The sequence below is a fragment of the Podarcis cretensis genome, assembly GCF_951804945.1.
Source record: "Podarcis cretensis genome assembly, chromosome: 4".
NCBI classification, from domain to species: Eukaryota; Metazoa; Chordata; class Lepidosauria; order Squamata; family Lacertidae; genus Podarcis; species Podarcis cretensis.
This window is the reverse complement of record NC_137173.1, coordinates 96,010,156-96,033,001: the sequence shown is the minus strand read 5'-3', so window position 1 is coordinate 96,033,001 and position 22,846 is coordinate 96,010,156. Positions and strand designations below refer to the sequence as shown.

Sequence of the window (22,846 nt, the reverse complement as noted above, 5' to 3'; positions counted from 1 at the left end):
TTATGCCCCACCCCCCTCCCTCATGGGCGTTTTGGATGTCACAATGACTTTCAGATGCAGTCTGCTGGAAGGTTCAGGAGACAGCTGACAAACATGCTAGGTATCAAGGTGGGTCTTCAGTGAATTTATTTCTAGCTCCTTGTATCATTTTCTTTTTGAAACAGCATCATCAAGAGCTGCACATGACTTTTTCTGTCTGTTATAAGAGTCTGTGCACCCTTAGGATATGCCCATGGAGGAGATAAACTTCCCAGACAAGGGCTAAAATAATAATAACAGCAAGAATTCATAGATAACCTAAGCATCTATTTAAAAACAAAAAAGCCCCTCAGCCATTCATCCTCATGTGGTTGTCTGTTGCTTTATAAAAAGAGAATGAACTCCATAGGGTTATGGATTTCCATTTGCTATTCGTCCTTATGAGCTGGAACTTTTAAATGAAAGAAAATAGGAACTAATCTAATAAACTTTTTTTAAAAAATTAGTGAAATATTGGAATATTTTAGGTCTCATTTGAGATCAATTTATTCTTCCATATTTGACACCTTCAGCTTACGTCCCAAATTGAGAAGTACAAAGCACGTAGTGAGACCTGCAGTGCAAGCAACATCTTCTATAAGAAGAGGATAGAAGAACTAGGCCAGAAACTGCAGGAGCAGAATGAACTCATCACTACGCAGAAGCAGCAGGTCTGTTCATATAATATTGTTACGCATTGAAACCCCCAAAGCAGAGTGGAACATTCCTCTTCGAAACAAAACAAAACAAACCCTTGAAAAATACAGATTGATTTTCAGCTACTGTACCATATTTTACCAACCCATACATTTCAAATTGTGTTCTTACAAACAGTGATCCTGATTTCTGCAGGGCCTAGGGCTGTTAGAGAACGACTTTCCCCAATTTGCAGCCCCATTCACAGGGGGGAAATGGGGGGGGGGGGGAGAGGGTTATTTTTCCAATTTGGGAAGGGAGGGATGGGTTAAAAATTTCTGAAGGGAAACCCGTGCTGTGCTTTTGTTTTGCAAAAAGACTCCTTCCTATTGCCCCTCTCTCCCTCCCTCGTCTGGGGAAGTGATATCCTGGTGAGTTTATTCACCACCTTGCTCTAAGGATGCTGTGCAGAACTGTCATCGGAGCAAGCAGCCACCACTCCTGCCTGGCCAGCAAACTAGCTAGTGCGTCACTTCCTGCCCCCAGGACAAGGAGGGGGAAATAGGAAGGAGCTACTTTGTCAAGGTTAAAAAAGAGGAGGGGGGAATCCCCTCTCTCCCATTCAACTCAGTTGGTCAAACTGGGAAACAGTTTTAGTATTACAGATGGATTCTATAGCATTGGCTGTAACAGACCTTAAACTGACACAGAAATAGCATCCAGTGGCATTGTATCGATGGGATGTTCAGAGCACTTATAGCAACCTTGCTCCTACGATCAAGCCAGGTTTGATCATGTTAGGGTTCACATTAAAAGGTAAAGGGTAAAGGGACCCCTGACCATTAGGTCCAGTCGTGGCCGACTCTGGGGTTGCAGCGCTCATCTCACTTTATTGGCTGAGGGAGCCGGCGTACAGCTTCTGGGTCATGTGGCCAGCATGACTAAGCTGCTTCTGGCGAACCAGAGCAGCACACGGAAACGCCGTTTACCTTCCTACCAGAGCAGTACCTATTTATCTACTTGCACTTTGACGTGCTTTTGAACTGCTAGGTTGGCAGGAGCAGGGACTGAGCAATGGAAGCTCACCCCATTGTGGGGATTTGAACCGCCGACCTTCTGATCGGCAAGTCCTAGGCTCTGTGGTTTAACCCACAGCACCACCCGTGTCCCAGGGTTCACATTAGACAGGAACAAAGGTCCCTCTTCCTCTTTCCAGCCCCTGAGCCACTCCAGCAGTCGTTACCGGAGCTCTGGCTGGGGCTGGCTTCAGATGTTTGAATCATGCTGCTGCCTCTTTGTGGGTGGGGAGGGTGCAGCTGGGATAAGTTGCCCAGCCATCAGGGACTCTTAGGTCAGGGGACAAAACAACCCCACCCTGCCCTATAAGGCCTGCACATGCCCACCTCACCTTGTCAAAACAGCAGGGATTCAGCTCATACCACCCCACAAATTATAATAGTCATCTCCTTTCTAAATCTGCACCTACACTTGACTCTCTCTGCATTTCAGATAGAGAAACTGGCTACAAAAAAATCAGTGGAAAGCGTCAAGTCATCTGATGGTAAGTGGCAACAAGAAGGACTTTAAAATTGCTTTGTTTTTATCTGCTTGTTAATCAATGTTCTCTTAACAAATTGTTCCAAAGTATATAATTCAACAAGTCGTCTTTTTTTCTAATTGCTTTGAGAAAGTCTGTTGAGAAGTGCAAGAATCTCAAACCTATATTTCTTTTCTTTCCCAGTGAAAACGTCAACACAGAATGTTGTTCAGCCCAAATCCAGTGTATCGTCCATGCGTGGTAAGTTTTTGTAATAGATACGTACATTTTTACTGAACTTCCAGGATGACAGCAAGTAACAGCTAAATTTAATTAACACAGCAAGTTTTTTTTAATTGAGAGGTCTTGAAAAGATCACTGTCATGGTTCACAGTGGTAAATATAACACATAGGCATTTTCTTCCAGTGCAATACTTCTATTTCTAGACAAAACTGAAGCTTTTTACTTGGAATGTGAAATTCCATTGTAGTGGAATTGACTTATTAGTTAACTGATTTTGTTACCAAATGACCTCCGCATCTAAATTTAAGGCGCCTAAGAATAGGTGCCCGAGGCATCAATTTACCTAATAGTTGAGCTGACCTTGTATAAGCCATAATAATTGGATTGTAAAATAGCAAACAACCTCATTACATTTTGTTTTATTTCAAGTGGTCTCTTAATTTTAAAAAAGCAGCACCGTGAAGCTTTCAATTAAAAAAACAACATTGACTGGAAAGCCCGTTCACAATAATTATTTTATGAAGACTTTGCACCATGAATGCTACTCTAGTGTTTTATTCTTTGATGTTTTAATCTATGTTTTAAATTTTGTACATAGCTTTATTTTTTTGTAAGCCCCTTTGAGACTCAGATGTGGCGATATGCAGGGTGTAATAATAGTTAAAATATTCATCGTATGGCAACTGCACTTTTCATTTCACATTTGGGTTGTCTGAATGGTCACTATGTCTCCAATCTCGCAAATATATTTATGATCACAAGGGCTGTGTTTGGACATAATACTGGCCAAAAACCCTAGTTAAGCAAAGTAGTCTGTGCACAAGCTGTGTGTTGGTACACATAATAATAATTTTATTATTTATACTCTGCCCATCTATCTGGGTTTCCCCAGCCACTCTGGGTGGCTTACAGCATATATAAAGACATAGTGAAACATCAAACATTAAAAACTTCCCAATACAGGGCTATCTTCAGATGTCTTCTGAAGTTATGTAGTTCTTTATTTCCTTGACATCTGAAGGGAGGGCATTCCAGAGGGAGGAGGCCACTACCGAGAAAGCCCTCTATCTGGTTCCCTGTAACTTTGCGTCTCGCAGTGAGGGAACCAGTGGAAAACCCTCGGAGGAGGACCTCAGTGTCCAGGCTGAACAATGGGGGTGGAGATGCTCCTTCAGATATTGCTCATGCACTCTCCGCTCTCCTCCTTTCATGAGGTGAGGAAAAAAACCAGCATGACATAGAGTGGCTGGCTTAGCATAACACCCAAACCAGTGCTCATGAGTACCACAATTAGGAAGCCAAGAGCAAACTCTAGATTGTAGATCATGGATCTCCATAACAAACCACAACCACAGTTTCAGATGTAATACTAAGCTAGACATTCCATGATGTGTTATCCTGGAAGGGAGGGGTTAACTGTGGTTTTTGGTCAGCATTATGCTTGAAGACAGGTATAGATTTAATATCTTCCAGTGGCAGCAATCTTAGCACATTATAGCTCCTAGTTCAACTAATTGGGCTTGGAAAGGTAAAAAAATGGAAGGAACCTTCTTCACCGTTTTATCATTCATTGTTTTATCAGGTCCATTTCCTCCACTTTGGACAGGCACCAGGGTGATTGTCTCCATTAAATTTAAATCCATACCTGTAATTTCACATACTCTTCCGACTATACTAAGAATAATAAGCCTTTTCCAGTTTTCGAAACAACTTGGGTATTCATTTTGGATGATTTTGCTGGTGATTGTCTATTTTATTTATCTCTGCAGGTCTTTTCTGCCTCTCTTTTTATCTCTTCCTACCTTGTTCCACCCCCCGCCTTTTTAAAATTAATTTCAAAATTATGCCTTAAAGGGAAAACACCACTTTTCCTACTTTCTAGCAAACAAGACCATGATTAGTAGAGCTGCATTGTGTTTTCATTCAAACGAAACAGCTGAATTAGGCAGTGTCATCTTCATGAGTGAGTAAATTTAATATAGTATCCCAGTTTTTCTTTCTTTTGCAAAATAGAAGTTTCCATCTGATATTCATTTCTGCTTTTTGGAGGAACAAGCTTAGATTAAAGCATTCATCACTGATCTTTTTTTGTCTTCCGTGGAATTAAATGAAACAGATCCATTTCAGTACTTAATTTGTTTAGATTTCTAGCTCATTCTAAAATAAGGGCTTAGGGAAGTAACTGCACTAAAACGAACTATGACAGAAGCTGACAAATAAAAATGGTTTTTATAAAAAATGCTACTTCAAATAAAAAATGCCTTAAACCAGCCTAAAATGAAACGAACACATAACCTTGGATGCATTAAATTTGTAAAAACTGGATTTTGTCACATACGGGGAGAAGGTTAGTCTTGTCAAAAGTTCAGTTTAAATCAACAGGACTTGGGTTGCAATTCTATATCCGCTTACCTGAGAATAAGCACCACTGTATTCAGTGGAACCACTAAATTCAGTAGACATTATTATTAGCTTGCACTGTTAGAGCAAAACTAGACATGGCACGAGAGCTCTATGAAGCGATTCCCTATTGCCTCTTCCCCACTCCTGCACAAACAGTCTACAGCAGCGGTTCTCAACCTGCGGGTCCCCAGATGTTGTTGGACTACAACTCCCACCATCCCTGAGCTCTGGCCTTGCTAGCTAGGGGTGATGGGAGTTGTAGTTCAACAACATCTGGGGATCCACAGGTTGAGAAAGGCTGATCTACAGGGTATGTGGCCGCATCTGGGGGAAGGTTGCTTAGTTAACCTTTTCTTTCCAAGCCATTTCCTTAATAGATATTATGTTTTGATGCTTCCGCCAGGAAAATGAGTTAAGCCGACTGCCTGATCCTCTCCCTGCCTGGGTTGAGAACCCCCAAGCTTCTTGGGGATCATTCACAGGTGACTCATGACAACCATGGGGCTGCCCACTCCCCATCCTGTGATGGGTCTCACACTTGCCATGGTCAGATGTGCCTCTGCATGCTTCCCCCTCCTTCCCTCTGAAACCTCTGGTTCAGGAGTTGCCTTCCATGCATGGTGAGCAGGGAAGAAGTCCAGGAGCTTAAGACCTAGCATCTATCTCACTACACATGGAGGTAAGAGGGGAAAGTCCCAGGTACGGCCAGAGGCTTACTTTTGTTCTAACGCTAAAGACCTACAGCCACTCCGCTGGCAGGTAAAGCTGAGAAACAACTGCAGCTTAATGTGATGGAAAATATTTCACTTCCTCCATGCAAATTGCTACAGAGAACAGCATTCGCTACCTTAAACACATCCCTACCATTTGAATAAAATTCTATCACAAGTATTGACATTTTTACTGAAGTTAGTGGCTCAGAAGAACAAATAAACAAATGCGGCACCTCCATATAATCTTCTGCATAATTTCCACCCTTTGGACCTTTATCTTGACCTGCTTCTGTCTGTCTGTCTGTCTGTCTTTTTGCTATTCCTCTGTTTCCTGATTATTAGAACAGGCCCATTTGGTGCACATCCTGGAGCCCATAGAGGAGCTTCCAGAGGATGGAGAAGGTAATGGAAGGGCCAATCAAATCATCTGTGGCCTAACATGGGAAATGTTTACTAGGAATACAAATGTACATACTTATATGGTTTCCAGAGTATCATCACGTAGGCATGTTTTTGTACTGCATGGTAAATTACATTTTCAAGCCCTATGCAGAGCTAGGCACCACAATATTTCCGCCGTCACCTTCCTGAAAGTAGATTGCTCCTCCTCCTTTCCACTAATTCCCACCACCCACTTCCCCAAAAAGGCAGTTCTAGTCCTTCCCACACTTCTGGGCAACTCCGACTGTACCACTGTTTCAGTTTCCATATAGTGTGGAACTGAGAGAACAAGATGCGAGCCTGCTTGTTACAGCTGTTTCTGAGCAGTGGGAGTTTCATTTTAGGCTCTTCCTCCTAGTAGAAAATTCATACCCAAACGCAATCGTCATCTTCTTGCACCTCTTCACTTTCTTGCTGGGATGGTCAACATGGACCTCAGCTTCCATCATTCCCGACCATTGACCATGATGGCAGGGGCTGATAGAAGTACAGTGGTGCCTCGCAAGACGAAAAGAATCCGTTCCGCGAGTCTCTTCGTCTAGCGGTTTTTTCGTCTTGCGAAGCAAGCCCATTAGCGGCTTAGCAGATTAGCGCTATTAGCGGCTTTTAGCGGCTTAGCGGATAAGCGGCTTAGCGGCTTAGAAAAAGGGGGGGGAGGGGAAAAAAGTCGGAAAAACTCGCAAGACATTTTCGTCTCGCGAAGCAAGCCCATAGGGAAATTCGTCTTGCGAAGCACCTCCAAAACTGAAAACCCTTTCGTCTAGCGGGTTTTTCGTCTTGCGAGGCATTCATCTTGTGGGTCACCACTGTAGTAGTCTAGCAGCATTTGGAGGGCACCATATTGACTACCCCCGTTCCTATGGTACTTCCTTGCCTATGTTGGTGATTGTTTCAAGACGAGTAGGGTTGGCAGGCAGGACTTGTGAGCACAGATGCCTGGAACATAATAAATTGCTATTATTCTCTTGTTGCTGTTACTACAGTAGCTCTTTCCGGCAGATAAAGCGTTTTCTTCTTATCCTTTATCCTTGCACAAACCAGTGAGATGAGAGTGCCCAGTGTTTTGATGGCCAAGCAAAGATTTGAACTTTGATTTTCCACAGTCAAGCTATAGTAGTAGTAATTATTATTAATAATGATAATAATTATTTTTATTATTAACCCACCCCACTCTATCCAATTCTATCCAAATTAAAAAGCCAGATTAATTGGGCAGAATTAAAAGTGGCCTTATGATATGCCTATGCTTATGCATATAATGTATTTCAAGAAAGGTTTTAAGTATTGTTCTGTGGTGTTGTGTTTTATATGTTTATGTGGTAAACGACTCTGGAATGCTATGGGATGAAGGGTGGTTTAAAAATGAAATAATAATAGGTTTCTAACTTTTTAATGTAGTTTTTTGAAGGTAGTTCTTCTCTTTTGCCTCTTTAATTGTTGTGGGCTTAGCATATATTGATACTACAGTATCGTTGTAAAGAAAACTGTCTGTTCTGTTTCCGAAACAGAGAAACATGAGCCCAGAGCAGGGAGGAATAAGCACCATACAACACATTCTTTGAAGAGCACTCCTTCAGTACCAAGAGAGCTGAGATCTGTTTTGGAGCAGACCCTAGCAGAGAAACTGGAATCCTTGGGAATTAAATCAGTAAGGTCACTTTATAGTATTTAGGTGATCAGAAGATACTTCTCTCCCTGTTAGTTCCTTAACTTCCTCTTTCAGTCAACCTGGGACAATCAGCAATGTCCCACCAGTGTTCTTCTTGTGCTTTTTCCTAGACTTTAGTGTAAGATTGCAACACCTGCAGTAATGTGTTTGTTCTCACTTGTGTGCAGTCTCACACTACTGTTGGTTATACTTACCCTCAAAGCAAAATTTATGCCTGTATCTTGTTGATCAACACACTCCCATATTTTTTCATTTACGTCCACCAAGAGACAGGGAAGGGAGAAAACACGGGCGCAAACGTTTAAGTTCTACGAATTTCAACTGAATTGTCACCTGTCACAATAAGCCGCAAACCATGGCCTATGAGCCTGGCTCTAATTGCACCTGCTTTGGTCCTCCCTGCTAATGCATAGAGAAAACAAATCACGATCCCCGGATTTGCATGCTGCCTGAACCAGGGATCATGGTTTGCTTTGCTTAAACAGAACTCTCAGTAAGCTAAGAACAAATGTTGGCTTATTGTAGTTTGTTTGGAGTAGACACAGTGCAAATCCCTGGTTTGGAAGTAATGCTAAGCCGGGGATCATGGTCTGTTTCCCTCCCGACATGACCTGGGAGGACTGAAGCCAGCACAGTTCCCTCATGCATGGCTAGTCATAGTTTATGGCTTACCACAATGTGTGAACATAGCCAGCAACTCATTAAAGTGCTTAACTTGGGTTGAATTATGCATGTTAAGTAACATTCAGTTTAAATCTTCAGTAATGAAGTAGTAATTAGAAGGATAAAATCTGTTTAGTTTGTAAAAAGAATTTCACATACTGAGAGTAATAGTTTACTGGGGAAAATCCTCATCATTCCAAAGAAATAAAAAGAGGGAGGTAAGATCACCATTCTTCTTCTTCTTCTTATTTATTTATTTATTTATTTATTTATTTATTTATTTATTTAAAAAATACTATTTCTTTCTGGTGGAGGAAACATACCAAGTTTAGAATTTTCTAGATAGACTCTGAAGACAAAATTTCCCATAAATCTCATTTGTTTACTGGATTCAAAACTGGGATTTTAGGGAGAAGTGTGATTATAATCTATAGAACCACCATCTCATTTAAACCAAGCTTGCATTTCTTAAAACACAAATACAGAGTCAGAGTTTGAATAATACAGACATTAGGAAGATGACACCATACTTTTAGGAAAAGAAATGCTTCTTAAATAGTGCCACCAAAAATCACATAGGGTGAAGATGTCAGTGCCATTGAATGAAAAAAGGTAGAAGCCTACACCAGAAATAGAGAACTTTCTTTCTGTCAAGGACCACATTACCTTGGGGTTAATCTGCCAGGGGCTGGAATGGGTTGTTCTCTTTGGTAGAAAAGGAGCTGTCCATGGAGGCGCAGGTCAGTTCTGTGTCCAGGGCAGCTGTTTATCAGCTCCATCTGGTACGCAGGCTGAGATCCTACCTGCCCGCGGACTGTCTCGCCAGAGTGGTGCATGCTCTAGTTATCTCTCGCTTGGACCACTGCAATGCGCTCTATGTGGGGCTAACTTTGAAGGTGACCCGGAAACTACAACTAATCCAGAATGTGGCAGCTAGACTGGTGACTGGGAGCGGCTGCCAAGACCATATAACACCGATCCTGAAAGACCTGCACTAGCTCCCAATACGTTTCCGAGCACAACTCAAAGTGTTGGTGCTGACCTTTAAAGCCCTAAACGGCCTCGGTCCAGTATACCTGAAGGAGCGTCTCCACCTCCATCGTTCTGCCTGGACATTGAGGTCCAGCACTGAGGGCCTTTTGGTGGTTCCGTCACTGCGAGAAGCCAAGTTACAGGGAACCAGGCAGAGGGCCTTCTTGGTAGTGGCACCCACCCTGTGGAGCGCCCTCTCACCAGATGTCAAAAGAGAAAAACAACTACCAGACTTAGAAGACATCTGAAGGCAGCCCTGTTTAGGGAAGCTTTTAATGTTTAATAGACTATTGTATTTTAATATTCTGTTGGAAGCCGCCCAGAGTGGCTGGGGAAACCTAGCCAGATGGGTGGGGTATAAATAATAATTTATTTATTTATTTAAAATAAATAGGCAGGGCCGCCCATTCTCTTTTTCTGCCTGTCTCTCTTTGTTACACATTTGCTACAGCATCATCTTGTAGGGTCCACACAAAAGCAACATCCTTCCCAAGGATAATTTGTATGATTTTCAAAACCGCGTTTCTGAAAACGGGAAGCAGTATTCCTTTTTTTAAAAAAGCAGAAAGTGATTTGCATTTTGTTTCCTGCATATCAGAATGAAACTTTTCATCTTTCACAGGGAGTTCATGGTATCCCAAGTGATCATTTGAACAGGGTCTTAATGTCTGTGGAATCTGCTAGAGAAGAAAGAAAGAAACAGATCCCCGACATTCATCTCATTCGGGAGCAGCTCCAGCAGCAAGTCAACTTCAGGGTTATGTCTTGTAGCAGACTTTATTCCAGTTCTTACCTTTCTCCAGAAGGTGTGCTAACTTCCCACCCCTCTCCCTGCCCCAACCACCCCCACCGCTTTCAGGTGTCTGGAGGTCAAACCACCATGTTACTTATAACTCGAGACAACGGGCCTGCTTTCATGTGCAGTGTGTTAAAGGTTTTGTTAACAAGTTAATGTTCAAAAGCAGATCAGCTGTTTGTCTTTGGGCCCATTAATTAATCGGTGAGCCATTTACATTTTGGTACCAGCGTTGTTTGAGGGCAGTGGATGAGGCCAATATTTGGACTAGAAAACTGCTCCCAGGCTCATGTGGAATCTGATTAAAGAGGAGCAGGTATGAACTTCCTCAGAATCTGCCTGAGCCTCCTTAAGCAAGTCATCACCTCAGTTTTACGGCCCCAGTGTTGAACGCATTCTCTGATACAAGATGTCTGTGCGAACTGCAATCGATAATCCTTTCACAGATTTATTTAAACTTTGTTAAAAACTCCCAACTTACTTGTTTAAGGACTACGTGTTATTCAATTAGCAGTTTATACATTCTTGACCAAAGCTACTTTACAATGTATAACTACTTATTCATAAAAAAGTGGAAATCCCGCTACCTGAGGTATTGACCAATCGGATATTACATCCCCTTAGCACATTTTGCAACATGCTTCTAGGCTTAGGGGCCAGAGGGCACTTTTCTGGCTCAAGATGTAGATCTAATGCCTCTTTTGTGAAACCTGTGCCCAATACAGAGAAACATTACTAACATTTCTTGTGAGCACAGCTTTCCCCTGAATTCTCTGTTATTCATTTGAGCATTTTTACCTCATCTTTCCCTTGTTGTCGTTGTTGTTGTGTTTAAAAAATGTGCATTCAAGGAGGCTTGCAGTGTAAAAATTGAAAAAACAGTAGCAAAAAACCAAACCTGAAATGCAAAATAAACAGGGACAGCCAGGTGACTTTCTGAAAATTCGAAGGAACTCGGAGCACAAAAACAGCCAAATGCCTTCTGAAATGAAAATGTATTCCTGAGATGATGATGATGAAGAAGAATAATCAAGGAGGAAGCCAGGCAAGCTTCCTTACTTGGGCAGGTCTATTAGACACAATTCAGCTGGCAAAGTAGAAACTGAAGATGTGTCTGTCTTTCTTGTTTCTGCTGACATTTTTCCATGAGATATATCTTTGCTATTGTTGTTGTTTACTGAATTTATATACCGCCCTATACCGGGAGGTCTCAAGACAGTTCACAGAATAAAATCAAAATATAAAACCACAAAATACATAATCAAAATAAAAACAACAACCTACCCCCCAAAAACACGTTTTTTAAAAGGGCATAGTATCCTCACAACATTTAAAGTAAGATAATTAAACCTGGACATGAGCCACTCATTGGAAAGACCATGATCTCAGAAATGTCTGTGGCAATATTTATTGGCAACCAAATTGGCCAGGTGCCTTTCTGATACAAAGACAAAAATAAGAGTGGGAGTGGGGGAAATTAGCTTTGGTTGTTGAGCAGATGTAATACTAGTTCTTCATCTTCGCAAAGGAAAGGCCTGTATCTAATGTTGCAGACAAGTCCTCTTTGCTGAGTTTCATCTTCTTTCTTCTTGGCACTGTTTCTACCACTGATGCACTTCCACCAGAACGTTGTTTTGAGTATTTATAACCTGTGTTTCATTGCAGCTAAGAACAGGGTAGCTCACTTGGGAGGTTCGCTGTCAACTGTGTTACCCAAAGCAGCAAAACGTCCATCTGTTGCCAAACGCCCAACCGTACAAAGACCAGTCGCTGCTGAAAACACCCCCACACCAAAGTAAGAGGAACTGTTCAGTAAGGTTTTGTTTGAATGTTTGGGGTTGTCCGTATTATCGGAAGCAGCCTTGTGGGCCAATATGGTGGAGCACCTGAACATGTCTGTATTATTCATCCACTGGGAGAGATGCACTGGCTGCTGATTGGCTGCAGCTCCATATTGAAAGCCTTGTTACTAACACAGAAAGCCCTGAGCAACTTGGGATCAGGTTACCTGAAAGGCCCCTGACCCTGGATAGACATTTAAAATTTCTTAGATCAGGGTTTGCCAAACTTGGGTCTCCAGCTATTTTTGGACTGCATCATCCCTGACCACTGGTCCTGCTAGCTAGGGATGATAGGAGCTGTAGTCCAAAAACAGCTGGAGACCCAAGTTTGGCAAACCCTGGCTTAGATCATCTGGGGAAATTCTACCCACCGCTCCACGTCTTGTAGAATATTTCAGAGCATGTCCATTTTTTGCCATTGCCCCTCTTCTGTGGAATGCCCTTCCCTCTGCCATACATGACACGTCTATTAGTTGCTCTCTGCATCTTTAGAAGATGTATCATTTCCTCCTGGCTTTCCCAGGTCCCTAAGATTGGATCCTGTTATTTCCGAGTTCTCGTTTTTATAATATTGTTTTTATTATGATGTTGTGTACTTTTGGATCACAATTTAGGGTTTCCCCAAATTTTTCAATGTTAAAAGTTTGTAAATGATTTTAAATAAAAGAGAAAGAAAGAAGACAAGAAACAAAAGAAAGGAAGTAGGTGTATTGATTTATTTCCTCTGACCCTTCAAAAGTATCTTTTAACAAGATAGCGAGACCGTCATCCTTCTGCAGGTAGGGGAGCAATTAAAAAGTGTTTACTACATTATTCCTGCATTGTAGGGGGCTGGACTAGATGACTCGGGCCCCCTTCCAATTCGATGATTCTATGATTTAAATATATTTGTGACATTCATAAACCTCTTCTGAAAGGCAATTGCCCAAAGCAGAATACAGAATCTGAGTACAGAGTACAGAATCTGCAATATATTAGATAACAAAAGTTGTAATTTTTGTTATTGTTCCTTCCAGAACCAAGAAGAGTGCTTTGGGAGATGAAATCCCCCAAAAGCTGCATAGTATTACGTAAGTCTTCCGTTTGGTTTCTCTGCGCAATATTCTGAGCACGGTTTAAGAAATGCAAAGAAGAAATGTCAAATTGTATACATGCCACTTTACCTAAGGTTCAGGTTTGCCAGTTGCTTGAAATAGTGAGGCAAAGAATTGTGGGGATGGACAAGGAAGCAATGGAGGCAGAACAAAAGGACAGGAAGGGGAGAGACAGAGGGGTGTGCAGGATACCACCCCAAATGGAAGTGCTGCTAGCACTACTCTAATCCCTTGGCCTTCATCAGAAACTATTCACAGATTTCTACAACCATGGTGGCTGGAAGTCTCTTTTTTTAAAGGCATGGTGAATCAGATAGTGTAGTAAAACCCAAGACAGATGTATAGCTATGCTTACTTTGCGCATGCTTACTATAGGTATGGTCAGGGGTTCAAATCCGCACAACGGGGCGAGCTCCCATTGCTCTGTCCCAACTCCTGCCAACCTAGCAGTTTGAAAGAGCACCAGCGCAAGTAGATAAATAGGCACCACTTTGGCAGGAAGGTAAACAGCGTTTCCATGAGCTCTGGTTTCCGTCACAGTGTTTCCTTGTGCCAGAAGCGGTTTAGTCATGCTGGCCACATGACCCAGAAAGCTGTCTCTGGACAAACACCGGCTCCCTCGGCCTGAAAGCGAGATGAGCACTGCAACCCCATAGTAGCCTTTGACTGGACTTAACCGTCCAGGGGTCCATTACCTTTACATTTACAATAGGCAGATGCTCAGAGAGAGCCTTGACCCACAGGTGCACTCTACCTGCTTTTCAAACTGGATAAAATGGTTTGGCTGCATAGAATCCACCTTTATTTGAAGGACCTAAAATGGCTTTCCACACGTTCCTTACTGTATATGGGATGTTTCTCAGCAAAGACTCCTTTCTTACTAGTTTCAAAACATGGGGAGAGTTTAGGTTGATGGAAATCAACATTCTGTAACCAGTTTTCTTGAGAATGGTGGCATTGTGGATTAACTTATGCTGAAAATGGTGGCCCACCATTTACTTTGTGGTGTGGACAAGGATCCTAAGATTATCTTAACCAGAGGTTTGTGACATCCCTATCATTTTCCTGTTGGATGAAAGGATTTAGAGAACCTGGGCAAATGTGGCTAAGGCAGTACCGTGTTTGGCAACAGTTGGGTTAAATCAAGGTCTTGCCGCAGCGATGATGATAATAATGGAAGGTGCCTAACTCCACCGATTTCCCTCCCCCTTAGAACCCCACCATTTAGCTCAGAGGAAGAAGTAGAAGAGAATGACATCATGCAGTCCTATATCTCACCAGAATTGTCTCAGCCTCAGGCATCCAAGAGCAACATCAAAGGCAGTTTGTCAAGATTTGCAAGCCAGAGTGATGTGAACTCCATGGAAGAAGAAGAGGAGGAGGAGGAAGAGGAAGAAGAAGAATTCAAAACAAGCCTTAAACCTTCGAAAAGTAGGGAAGCTAATTTTGTAGACCACCTTAAGGAGGAGCATACCTATGGGGAGATGCTCCTCTCATGTTCACACCAGGATCTGTGTTCACCCCATGGTCTCCTTTACTGTGGCTTTCTATCCTGTGCTCAGGATTGTGCTGAACAACTGATAATCATGCTGGCCGTTAACCAGTGGGATTAATTAAAAAGAAGCACGTAGAGCGAATGGTGAAAAGGAAATCATCTTTTGACACACTACTAAATGTTAAAGTCTGAGGGGTTGTAGCAGGAGTACAGGGTCCTTGGGCAATTCCCACTGCACAGCTGCTGCCTAGACTAATATCATTGATTTATGAGTAACTTCCGAGATGTAATCAGCACAGTAGCTGAAGACTCACGGGGCGGTCTACCAATCTCATGTGTAAGTTTTTTTGGGAGGTGGGAGTGAGGGGAGATGGCATAGCAGTCATCATTAATCTGGGTTTATTTTATTTTTTTAAATAAAACTAAAATGTGTTGGAAGATTTGTGCTTCCCTGGATGATTTTGTTGGGGAAAAGTAAGGGGACGTTTTTACCCCACTATATTAAAATTGGCTAGAACAACAACAACAGAGCACCTCAGTGGCAGAAATCAATCAATATATTGGGATATTTTTGTCTTGGACTCTTGATTGTTTTCAAAACAAAAACCTACAACGCTGGGTTACTTTTTGCTGGAAGAAATATTTACCCTAACATGTTAGACTGGCACCCCAAATGAGATAAATAAGCACCCCAGATGTAAAATTCAGTTGGTTTTCTTTGGATTATTTGTGTACTATAAATAGCGAGTGACTGAATTTTTTTTTATTACTATGCAGGCAATTTTTTTATTACTATGCAGGCAAAGATGTCCTATAATTATTGCATTATAGGTCTACCTCTGTGTTGATTCTGCAAGGAAAAGTGTACTGGCAGTGTAATTTTAACCCAAAAGTCTGGGTTAGAATTAAGCATTTCAGTTCTAAGTTGCCCATATCCTGGTTTTTTTATTGTGTAGGTGCATTTATCCAAAGAGGGACTGTCCAAATCGAAAAGTTTCCTCCAAGCCAAGGAAAGGAAAATGAATCTGCTGAAGTAATTAATGTTGGCCCCGTATCTATTCAAAAGTGTGCCCAAGGAGTAAAGGTATTCGATTTTATTTGAAAAAGACCTATATACATCGAGATACAGTGGTACCTCGGGTTACATACGCTTCAGGTTACAGACCCTGCTAACCCAGAAATAGTGCTTCAGGTTAAGAACTTTGCTTCAGAATAAGAACAAAAATTGTGCTCCAGCAGCAGCACAGCGGCAGCAGGAGGCCCCATTAGCTAAAGTGGTGCTTCAGGTTAAGAGCAGTTTCAGGTTAAGAACTGACCTCCAGAACGAATTAAGTACTTAACCCGAGGTACCACTGTATTATTATTTCTATTTTCTTATAATTGAGGGGATAATTTACTGGTGTAAGAATTTCCTTTGCAAATCACTGTCTTGTTTTCAACCACTTTGTAGTCGCTGATAAAGATATTTGTGTCTGGTATTAATTCAGTATGATGATCTTCTGGCTTTGAAATGCAATTCAGGGATTTATTTCTTTTCAGTGTAAGTAAGATTTACACTGTTAGTACAAGTCACCCCCCCCTGGATTTTTAAAACCTGTATCCATGCCAAAAAAAAAAAAAAAAACCGTTCACGGAGCTACTGCAAAAGCAGCAGTCAGAGCATGAGAAGTAAAACAGAGTATTGCAGCTTTGCCCACCTGCCAGGTAAAAGCTATTTGACCCCCTAACTGCACCACCTCCTTCTTTGTTTCCAAGCAGGTTTCAACCTTTGAAAGCCTTTACTAGTCTAAGCCCAGTATATAATCTGTGAGAGCATTCCTTCCTATATGGACCCACTCAGAATTTTGCAAGAAAGCCTAGTTCAAGGTGCTATCTATAAATGTAGCTCTATAGGAACTAGAAAATTGAAGTGCAGGATTTCTTTAAAAGAAAAAGATTTGAGGGGATCGCTCTCCTTCCTCTTGTCACTCGTGGCAAGGAAATCTGGAATCTTAAACCTTTTCCATAAAATGGTCTCTCACAGATGGAGGAGAAGAGGCCTTGTAGCTCATAAAAATAAGAATTTTATTATTTATACCCCGACCATCTGGCTGGGTTTCCCCAGCCACTCTGCGCAATTTACAGCACGTAAAAAAATTGAAAAACATTACAGTGGTGCCTCGCAAGACGAAATTAATCCGTTCCGTGAGGCTCTTTGTATAGCGGTTTTTTCGTCTTGCGAAGCAAGCCCATTGACAGCTTAGCGGATTAGCGCTATTAGCGGTTTAGCGGCTTTTAGCGGATCAGCTGATAAGCGGCTTAGGGCTTAGGAAAAGGGGGGGGGAAGGGGGAAAACCCTGCAGGAACTCGCAAGACATTTTCGTCTTGCGAAGCAAGCCCATAGGGAAATTCGTTTTGCGAAGCGCCTCCAAAACGGAAAACCCTTTCGTCTAGCGGGTTTTTCGTCTTGCGAGGCGCCACTGTATAGATTTTAAAAATTTCCCGATACAGGGTTGCCTTCAGATGTCTTCTAAAAGTCAGAGAGTTGTTTATTTCCTTGACATCTGATGGGACATAGGTAACAGAGCAGACGTTTTATAGGCAGCAGATTCTAGGATCAATCCCAGAGCTCTCTGCTTCCAAAGGTTAAGTAGCAAGTGATGAGGAAGATCCCTCTCTGCCTGAGACTTTGGAGAGCCATTAGTAAGAAAGTAGATCACACTGGGCAAAATAGACAAATAGTTTGTCTTGGAATAAGGTAGCTTCCCGTAGTGTGTAAAAAAGTAACAGTAGTTTAAATTAACTTTGAATATTGTTACTATTGTTACAACTACACACACGGGTGACACTGGGAACCCAGAAGTAACAGGTAGCTCATGAAGAGATCCGCCCCAGAGCCTGAAGAGGACGTCTTCAATCTCTGGATAAGGTGGCTTTTCTCCTCAGCGGAGCTTTGTTGAGGCTGCTCAGCTGACATGTGGGAAATCAATGGCTGCTGCTGCGCTATCCCGCATGCCAGCTGTTAGGTGGGGTTTCTGAGCAGCTTCAACAAAGCTCCGCTGCACCTACAGTTTGCGAGGAGACCCACCCTGGAGCCCAAGGAGAGCTCTGGGGAGGGTCTCATTGAGAGCCACGAGGATTCTCTAGGGTGCTTCCTACTAATGCACGTACCTTGTGCGCATGGGGGCCCAGAACGTAAGTGGGACCTGTACAGTGGTACCTCCGGTTACATACGCTTCAGGTTACAGAGTCTGCTAACCCAGAAATAGTGCTTCAGGTTAAGAACTTTGCTTCAGGATGAGAACAGAAATCGTGCTCCGGCAGCGCGGCAGCAGGATGCCCCATTAGCTAAAGTGGTGCTTCAGGTTCAGAACAGTTTCAGGTTAAGAACGGACCTCCAGAACGAATTGAGTTCTTTACCCGAGGTACCACTGTACTGCTTTTCACTGTAGCTGTCAACTTTTGCCTTTTCTTGCGAGGAATCCTATTCAGAATAAGGGAATTTCCCTTAAAAAAGGGGGAAAGTTGACATCTATGCTTTTCACACCTTCATGACGCTTTCTGATACAATAAAATAGCGGTCAGTCTTGTCAAAATTAAGAGCATTAGAGTACAATCTTATGTGTGTTTGCTCAAAAGTTAATCTTATTGGGTTTAGTAGGACATAAGTTTGTATAGAATTAAAATCTTAACGTCCCATTGATTTATTTGTAGAATTAAACACATGCCTGAACGCTCTCATGCTGAAAGGGAGGACATGTAAAACAGTTTAACTTGGGTGTTACTGTGCCCTTTTTGTTTTTTATGTAGGCCATGTGTGTGTGTTTGTGTGCATGCAGTCTGTACATAATTTAAATGAATTTTGGTATTTTGGCTTGATGTAGCATATTGTAGTCTCCTATCAGTAGAGGGCACTGCAGTCTTTCTTCAAACAATATAATAGCTATTCCTTAAGAGCTCTTTTCACCTTGCCACAGGGTTTGGCACTAATTCAAATAATGTGAGTATTTTGGTCTGCTCTCTTCTCAACCTATTTAAAAAGCAAAACCCACAAGCACAAAGAGAACAAATCACATCAATTGTTTTTTCTTGCATTGTGTGTTTCCAGAAATCTTCGCTCTTTAGTAGCTGAACGTATTGATGTCCATCGTCTTAAGTAAGCAGTTCCTCTTACAGGATCTGTGTACAAAAAGACTAGCAGATAACTGTTCCTAGTTTTAAGAAATTCCATTTGTTTCTTAATAGTTTACAGGAGTTGAGGAGGACGACGACGAAGACTGGGATTTATCATCTCTAGTAGAAGATGAGAAACCATCGCCAGCAAAAGATGAACAACCTTTGTTAGCAAAAAATGAAGAACGTTTGCTGGCAAAAGATGAGAAGCGTTTGCCGGCAAAAGATGAAAAAGTTAAGAATGCAAGTGCTGTTGAAAACAAAGATTTGAATGCGGCATCCACAGTCCATGCATGGGGAACTCCATGCGTAGGAAAACCAACAAAGGAAGAAGGTACATTCATGGGTGATATCAATTACTAGTCAATAGCTCTGATGTTCTCAGCCATAGCTGTGCCAGGTTCCCTTGGTGCTGACCTTTAAAGCCCTAAATGGTCCCAGCCCAGTATACCTGAAGGAGCGTCTCCACCCCCATCATCCAGCCCTCATACACTGAGGTCCAGCTCCAAGGGCCTTCTGGCAGTTCCCTCACTGCGAGAAGTGAGGTTACAGGGAACCAACAGAGGGCCTTCTTGGTAGTGGTGCCCGCCCATCAGATGTCAGGGAGATAAACAACTATCTGACTTTTAGAAGACATCTGAAGCTAGCCCTGTTCAGGGATGTTTTTAGCGTTTGATGTTTTGTCGCCTTTTTATTTACTTATTATTATTAATCTGTTGGGAGCTGCCCAGAGTGGCTGGAGAGGCCCAGCCAGATTGGCAGGGTATAAATAATAAATTATTATTTTTAATAATTATTATTCTCTGCAAACCCTGCTTGGAGGGAAGGGAGATTTGCTACCAAGGTCAGAGCCACTGGGGCTATGGGCAAGGTTGATTCAGACCTTTGCAGCTGCAGTACAGAAAAGACTATTTACCTGTGTTGTGTCTATCCTGCTTCTTAATTTCAAGAAAATTTATTACCACTTACAAAACCAATAAGATATAATAATAAAAGTGCTAAAATGCAACAAAACACAATAACATAATCTTTCCTAAACATGTATCAGGACTATAACTATGAAATTTAAGAAACTTCATCTGATGTCTACATCTGATTTTTCCCCTTTATTTTTATGGGGGGGGTGTTTTTTACTAGGGACAGTGATAAAGTGATTGGGGCCTTTCACAGTTCCCAACAGTGGTGGTTTTGATCCCCTAGGTGTCTGTTCTTATTACATAGAACAGTATTTTCTACAGACCACAGTAAAACAGTGCTCTGAAACCAACAGGACCGGGCACATTTAAACCTGTGGTTGGACTGTGGTCACCCTGTTCGGAATAATTGAAAGCAGCAAGACAAGGTGTTAGGCTTCTTATATTGTGGTGCATTTGACCACAGAAATTAATGCACCTTAACTGCTCTGCTGGAGGGCCTGTATTATTCAGGATGAACTTTGGTTTAGGTGAGATGGGCTGCTCTGCTCCATAGGCTGCTAAAAAGAGTTTGGATCTGGTGCAACTTAATGCCCATTTAATTTACAGCTGCTTTCCTTACACTAACTTCTTCCCTCTTTAGGGAAGTTTTTTAATGACTGATGTTTTAATGTATTTTTAATCTGTTGGAAGCCGCCCAGAGTGGCGGAGTATGTCATATATTATTATTATTATTATTATTATTATTATTATTATTATTATTATTATTATTATTTTCTGCATAGGCCTGCTCCTTAAGGAAGTCTGAAAATTCCTGTGTCAGACTTTGTTTAAGGGAGATCAAAATTGTTCTAAATTGTTTTCAGGAAGACCTTCCTACATCTAAGAATGGTAGAGCACCAGAATCTGTTGCAGAAGGATGGTAGCATCTCTATCCTTGCGTATCTTTGAAAGCTAATTTTGCTGTTTCCTTTTTAAACAGTCCTTCAAGATGAAGATATGAGCACAAAAAGCAGCTCACCCACTATCACAGACTGGAGCGACGCTTCGGTTATTTGATTGTTACAGATAAAACCTCATTCCAAAGACAACAGTCTTGATTCCTGTTCATTTTTTTCTTGTGGGTTAACAAGAAACCTTTTGTTTACAAAACTCTGGTATCTTTAGTTGATTTAATTCAGGGCCGATTAATACTTCACTAAATCTCCACTTTCAGGTAAGAAGTGTTCATCAATAAACAGCATTAACTGATCCAGTATTTTAAGTAATCTTTTTAAAAAGTACAAAAACAGTTTATACATAACTTGATATAAAAGGTGAACATTTTAAATAAACTATTTTAACTCAAAGGTTACTTTCTTCCTTCACAAACGCACAGGAAATTGCAATGAAATTGGCATCCCGCTGGCGGCCAGAGGATCCCGTTGATCTCTGTTGGTTCCCTGAGCAGAAGAGGGGTTGGCTTTGTAGGAGTGCGCCCCTGTGCACCTCACCAACTCAGTATATTTGGCCCACCCTGTCTATGTTATTAGGACCTTTTCAAGGCCTTGCAAGCAATACTTAACTGTTGGGACAATGCATAACAGTTGCACCAGTCAAGCTTAAACCACAAAAAGTCTTGTAGCACCTTGAGGACTAACAAATTCATTGTGGTGTTAAGCGTCCGTTCCCAGGTAAGCATGGCAGCTAGATTCTTGCCTGGTGGCAGTGCTTAGACATTTAAATGCCTCGAAACACTGAGACCAAATTCAGCCTCTGCGCCTCCTTGCCCTCTTCCACTGCTTAATACTGTATGTACAAGCAGAACTTGTGCATTCTGCCTTACAGCAAGAAGAAGAAATTGACCGAGAGGTCTGGCAGACAAATAGTGCCAAGACTCACCCCTGCCACCTCAGTGACTTGGAGCATTTGAAAATATAATCAGCTTCTGTAGATGAAAAGATGTCATTATTGACATATTTGTTGGAATCAAAATCTGGAATGAATGCTGGAGGGAGAGGGTAAAACTCATAAAAACGAGGACATTTATTCAAGGTCAATCATATGTCCCTCCTTAAATAAAAATAGCTTATTGTCTTATGATATCCCCAAGAGAGTTTGGCCAGTTTCAGAGATTTGTGGCTGTAAGTTCTGGAAGGAGAGGACAGAATCTGTGTGACAGAATCTCAACACTATCCGGCAAGGATAGATTTCGGCCCATAAGCTTGAAGTTTTAGGAACCAATGTCTAAAATGAGGGTTGTTTTTGCACAGCATAAAGGACTTGGATTGTGTTTCTGTTTACTTGGCTCACCTTCCTTCAGAGTAGGCATAAAATAGATAACACAATCCTATGTAACGTCTTTCAGATTGAGCCCAAGGTCAATGACCCATCTAGTGCCCATCTAAAAATTAACCTGTGGTGCCTTGATCTCCACCAAGGAGCCATAACCAATAGGACGTGACTTTATTTGTAAATATGTTCTTTTTTTTTACAGAAAGCAAAAAAATGGCAAATGATTTACATATATAATTTATGCATAACATCAGTACAAATCTTAAAATGAGGGAAGAGGAAAATTTACATCAAGTAGGTAAAAGTTCATTTATAAAATATTCTTATTTCTGGTGCTAACGACACCAGAAATCTCCCTTAAAAATCATTCTGTGAATGAACAGCACAAATGTGATTTTTTCAAAAAACAACAACAGGCTGACTCTTGGAGTCATCTGGCTACACGTAGGCGTTTTTGTCGAAGTGCTTTGGAGGGGCTCTAGGCATTTTAAAGTCTGCTGAGCCATTGCAGCCCTTTGTTCGAATAGACATCGCGGAAGCTGCTCTGTTGTATGTATATCCCATCCTGAAAAATGAGAAAGTTACAGTTTACAGCTCATTCTGCAAATGCTAGCAGATATTTTAAGAGCAAACCCCATCCTTCGTTAGAAGAAAAAAAAGTCTGACATGACCCTACTCACTGTCAGTGCAAAGTGGGTAGGGACTATTCTGAGAAACTACAGTGTTGAATAAAAATACAGTGGTACCTTGGGTTACAAACACCTCGGGTTACAAACACTGCAGTCGAAACAAAAAAATAAAAAATAAAATTCCTTCCAGTAGCACCTTAGAGACCAACTAAGTTAGTTATTGGTATGAGCTTTCATGTGCATGCACACTTCTTCAGATACACAGTAGTATCTCGGGTTAAGAACTTTACCTCAG

The 22,846-nt window shown here is 41.7% G+C and overlaps 2 protein-coding genes across 7 annotated transcripts in view; one reads left to right on the top strand and one right to left on the bottom strand.

The window, feature by feature from the left end:
- DZIP1 (DAZ interacting zinc finger protein 1) overlaps positions 1-20,739 on the top strand; it is a 35,417-nt gene extending 14,678 nt beyond the window's left edge. For 2 of the 4 annotated variants that reach the window (XM_079972596.1, XM_079972594.1), the window contains 12 exons: positions 55-108; positions 552-689; positions 2,164-2,215; positions 2,396-2,452; positions 7,495-7,640; positions 9,979-10,162; positions 11,818-11,947; positions 13,010-13,063; positions 14,301-14,518; positions 15,539-15,666; positions 18,807-19,068; positions 20,631-20,739. In XM_079972596.1, the coding sequence (XP_079828722.1) occupies positions 55-108; positions 552-689; positions 2,164-2,215; positions 2,396-2,452; positions 7,495-7,640; positions 9,979-10,162; positions 11,818-11,947; positions 13,010-13,063; positions 14,301-14,518; positions 15,539-15,666; positions 18,807-19,068; positions 20,631-20,707 (1,500 nt within the window). In that variant the 3' untranslated portion in view covers positions 20,708-20,739. The remainder of the gene's footprint in view (positions 1-54; positions 109-551; positions 690-2,163; positions 2,216-2,395; positions 2,453-7,494; positions 7,641-9,978; positions 10,163-11,817; positions 11,948-13,009; positions 13,064-14,300; positions 14,519-15,538; positions 15,667-18,806; positions 19,069-20,630) is intronic. The other 2 variants (XM_079972597.1, XM_079972595.1) reach the window with 1 other exon arrangement.
- Positions 20,740-20,878: 139 nt separating this feature from the next.
- CLDN10 (claudin 10) overlaps positions 20,879-22,846 on the bottom strand; it is a 269,694-nt gene continuing 267,726 nt past the window's right edge. For all 3 annotated transcript variants that reach the window (XM_079973083.1, XM_079973082.1, XM_079973081.1), the window contains one exon: positions 20,879-22,487. In XM_079973083.1, the coding sequence (XP_079829209.1) occupies positions 22,361-22,487 (127 nt within the window). In that variant the 3' untranslated portion in view covers positions 20,879-22,360. The remainder of the gene's footprint in view (positions 22,488-22,846) is intronic.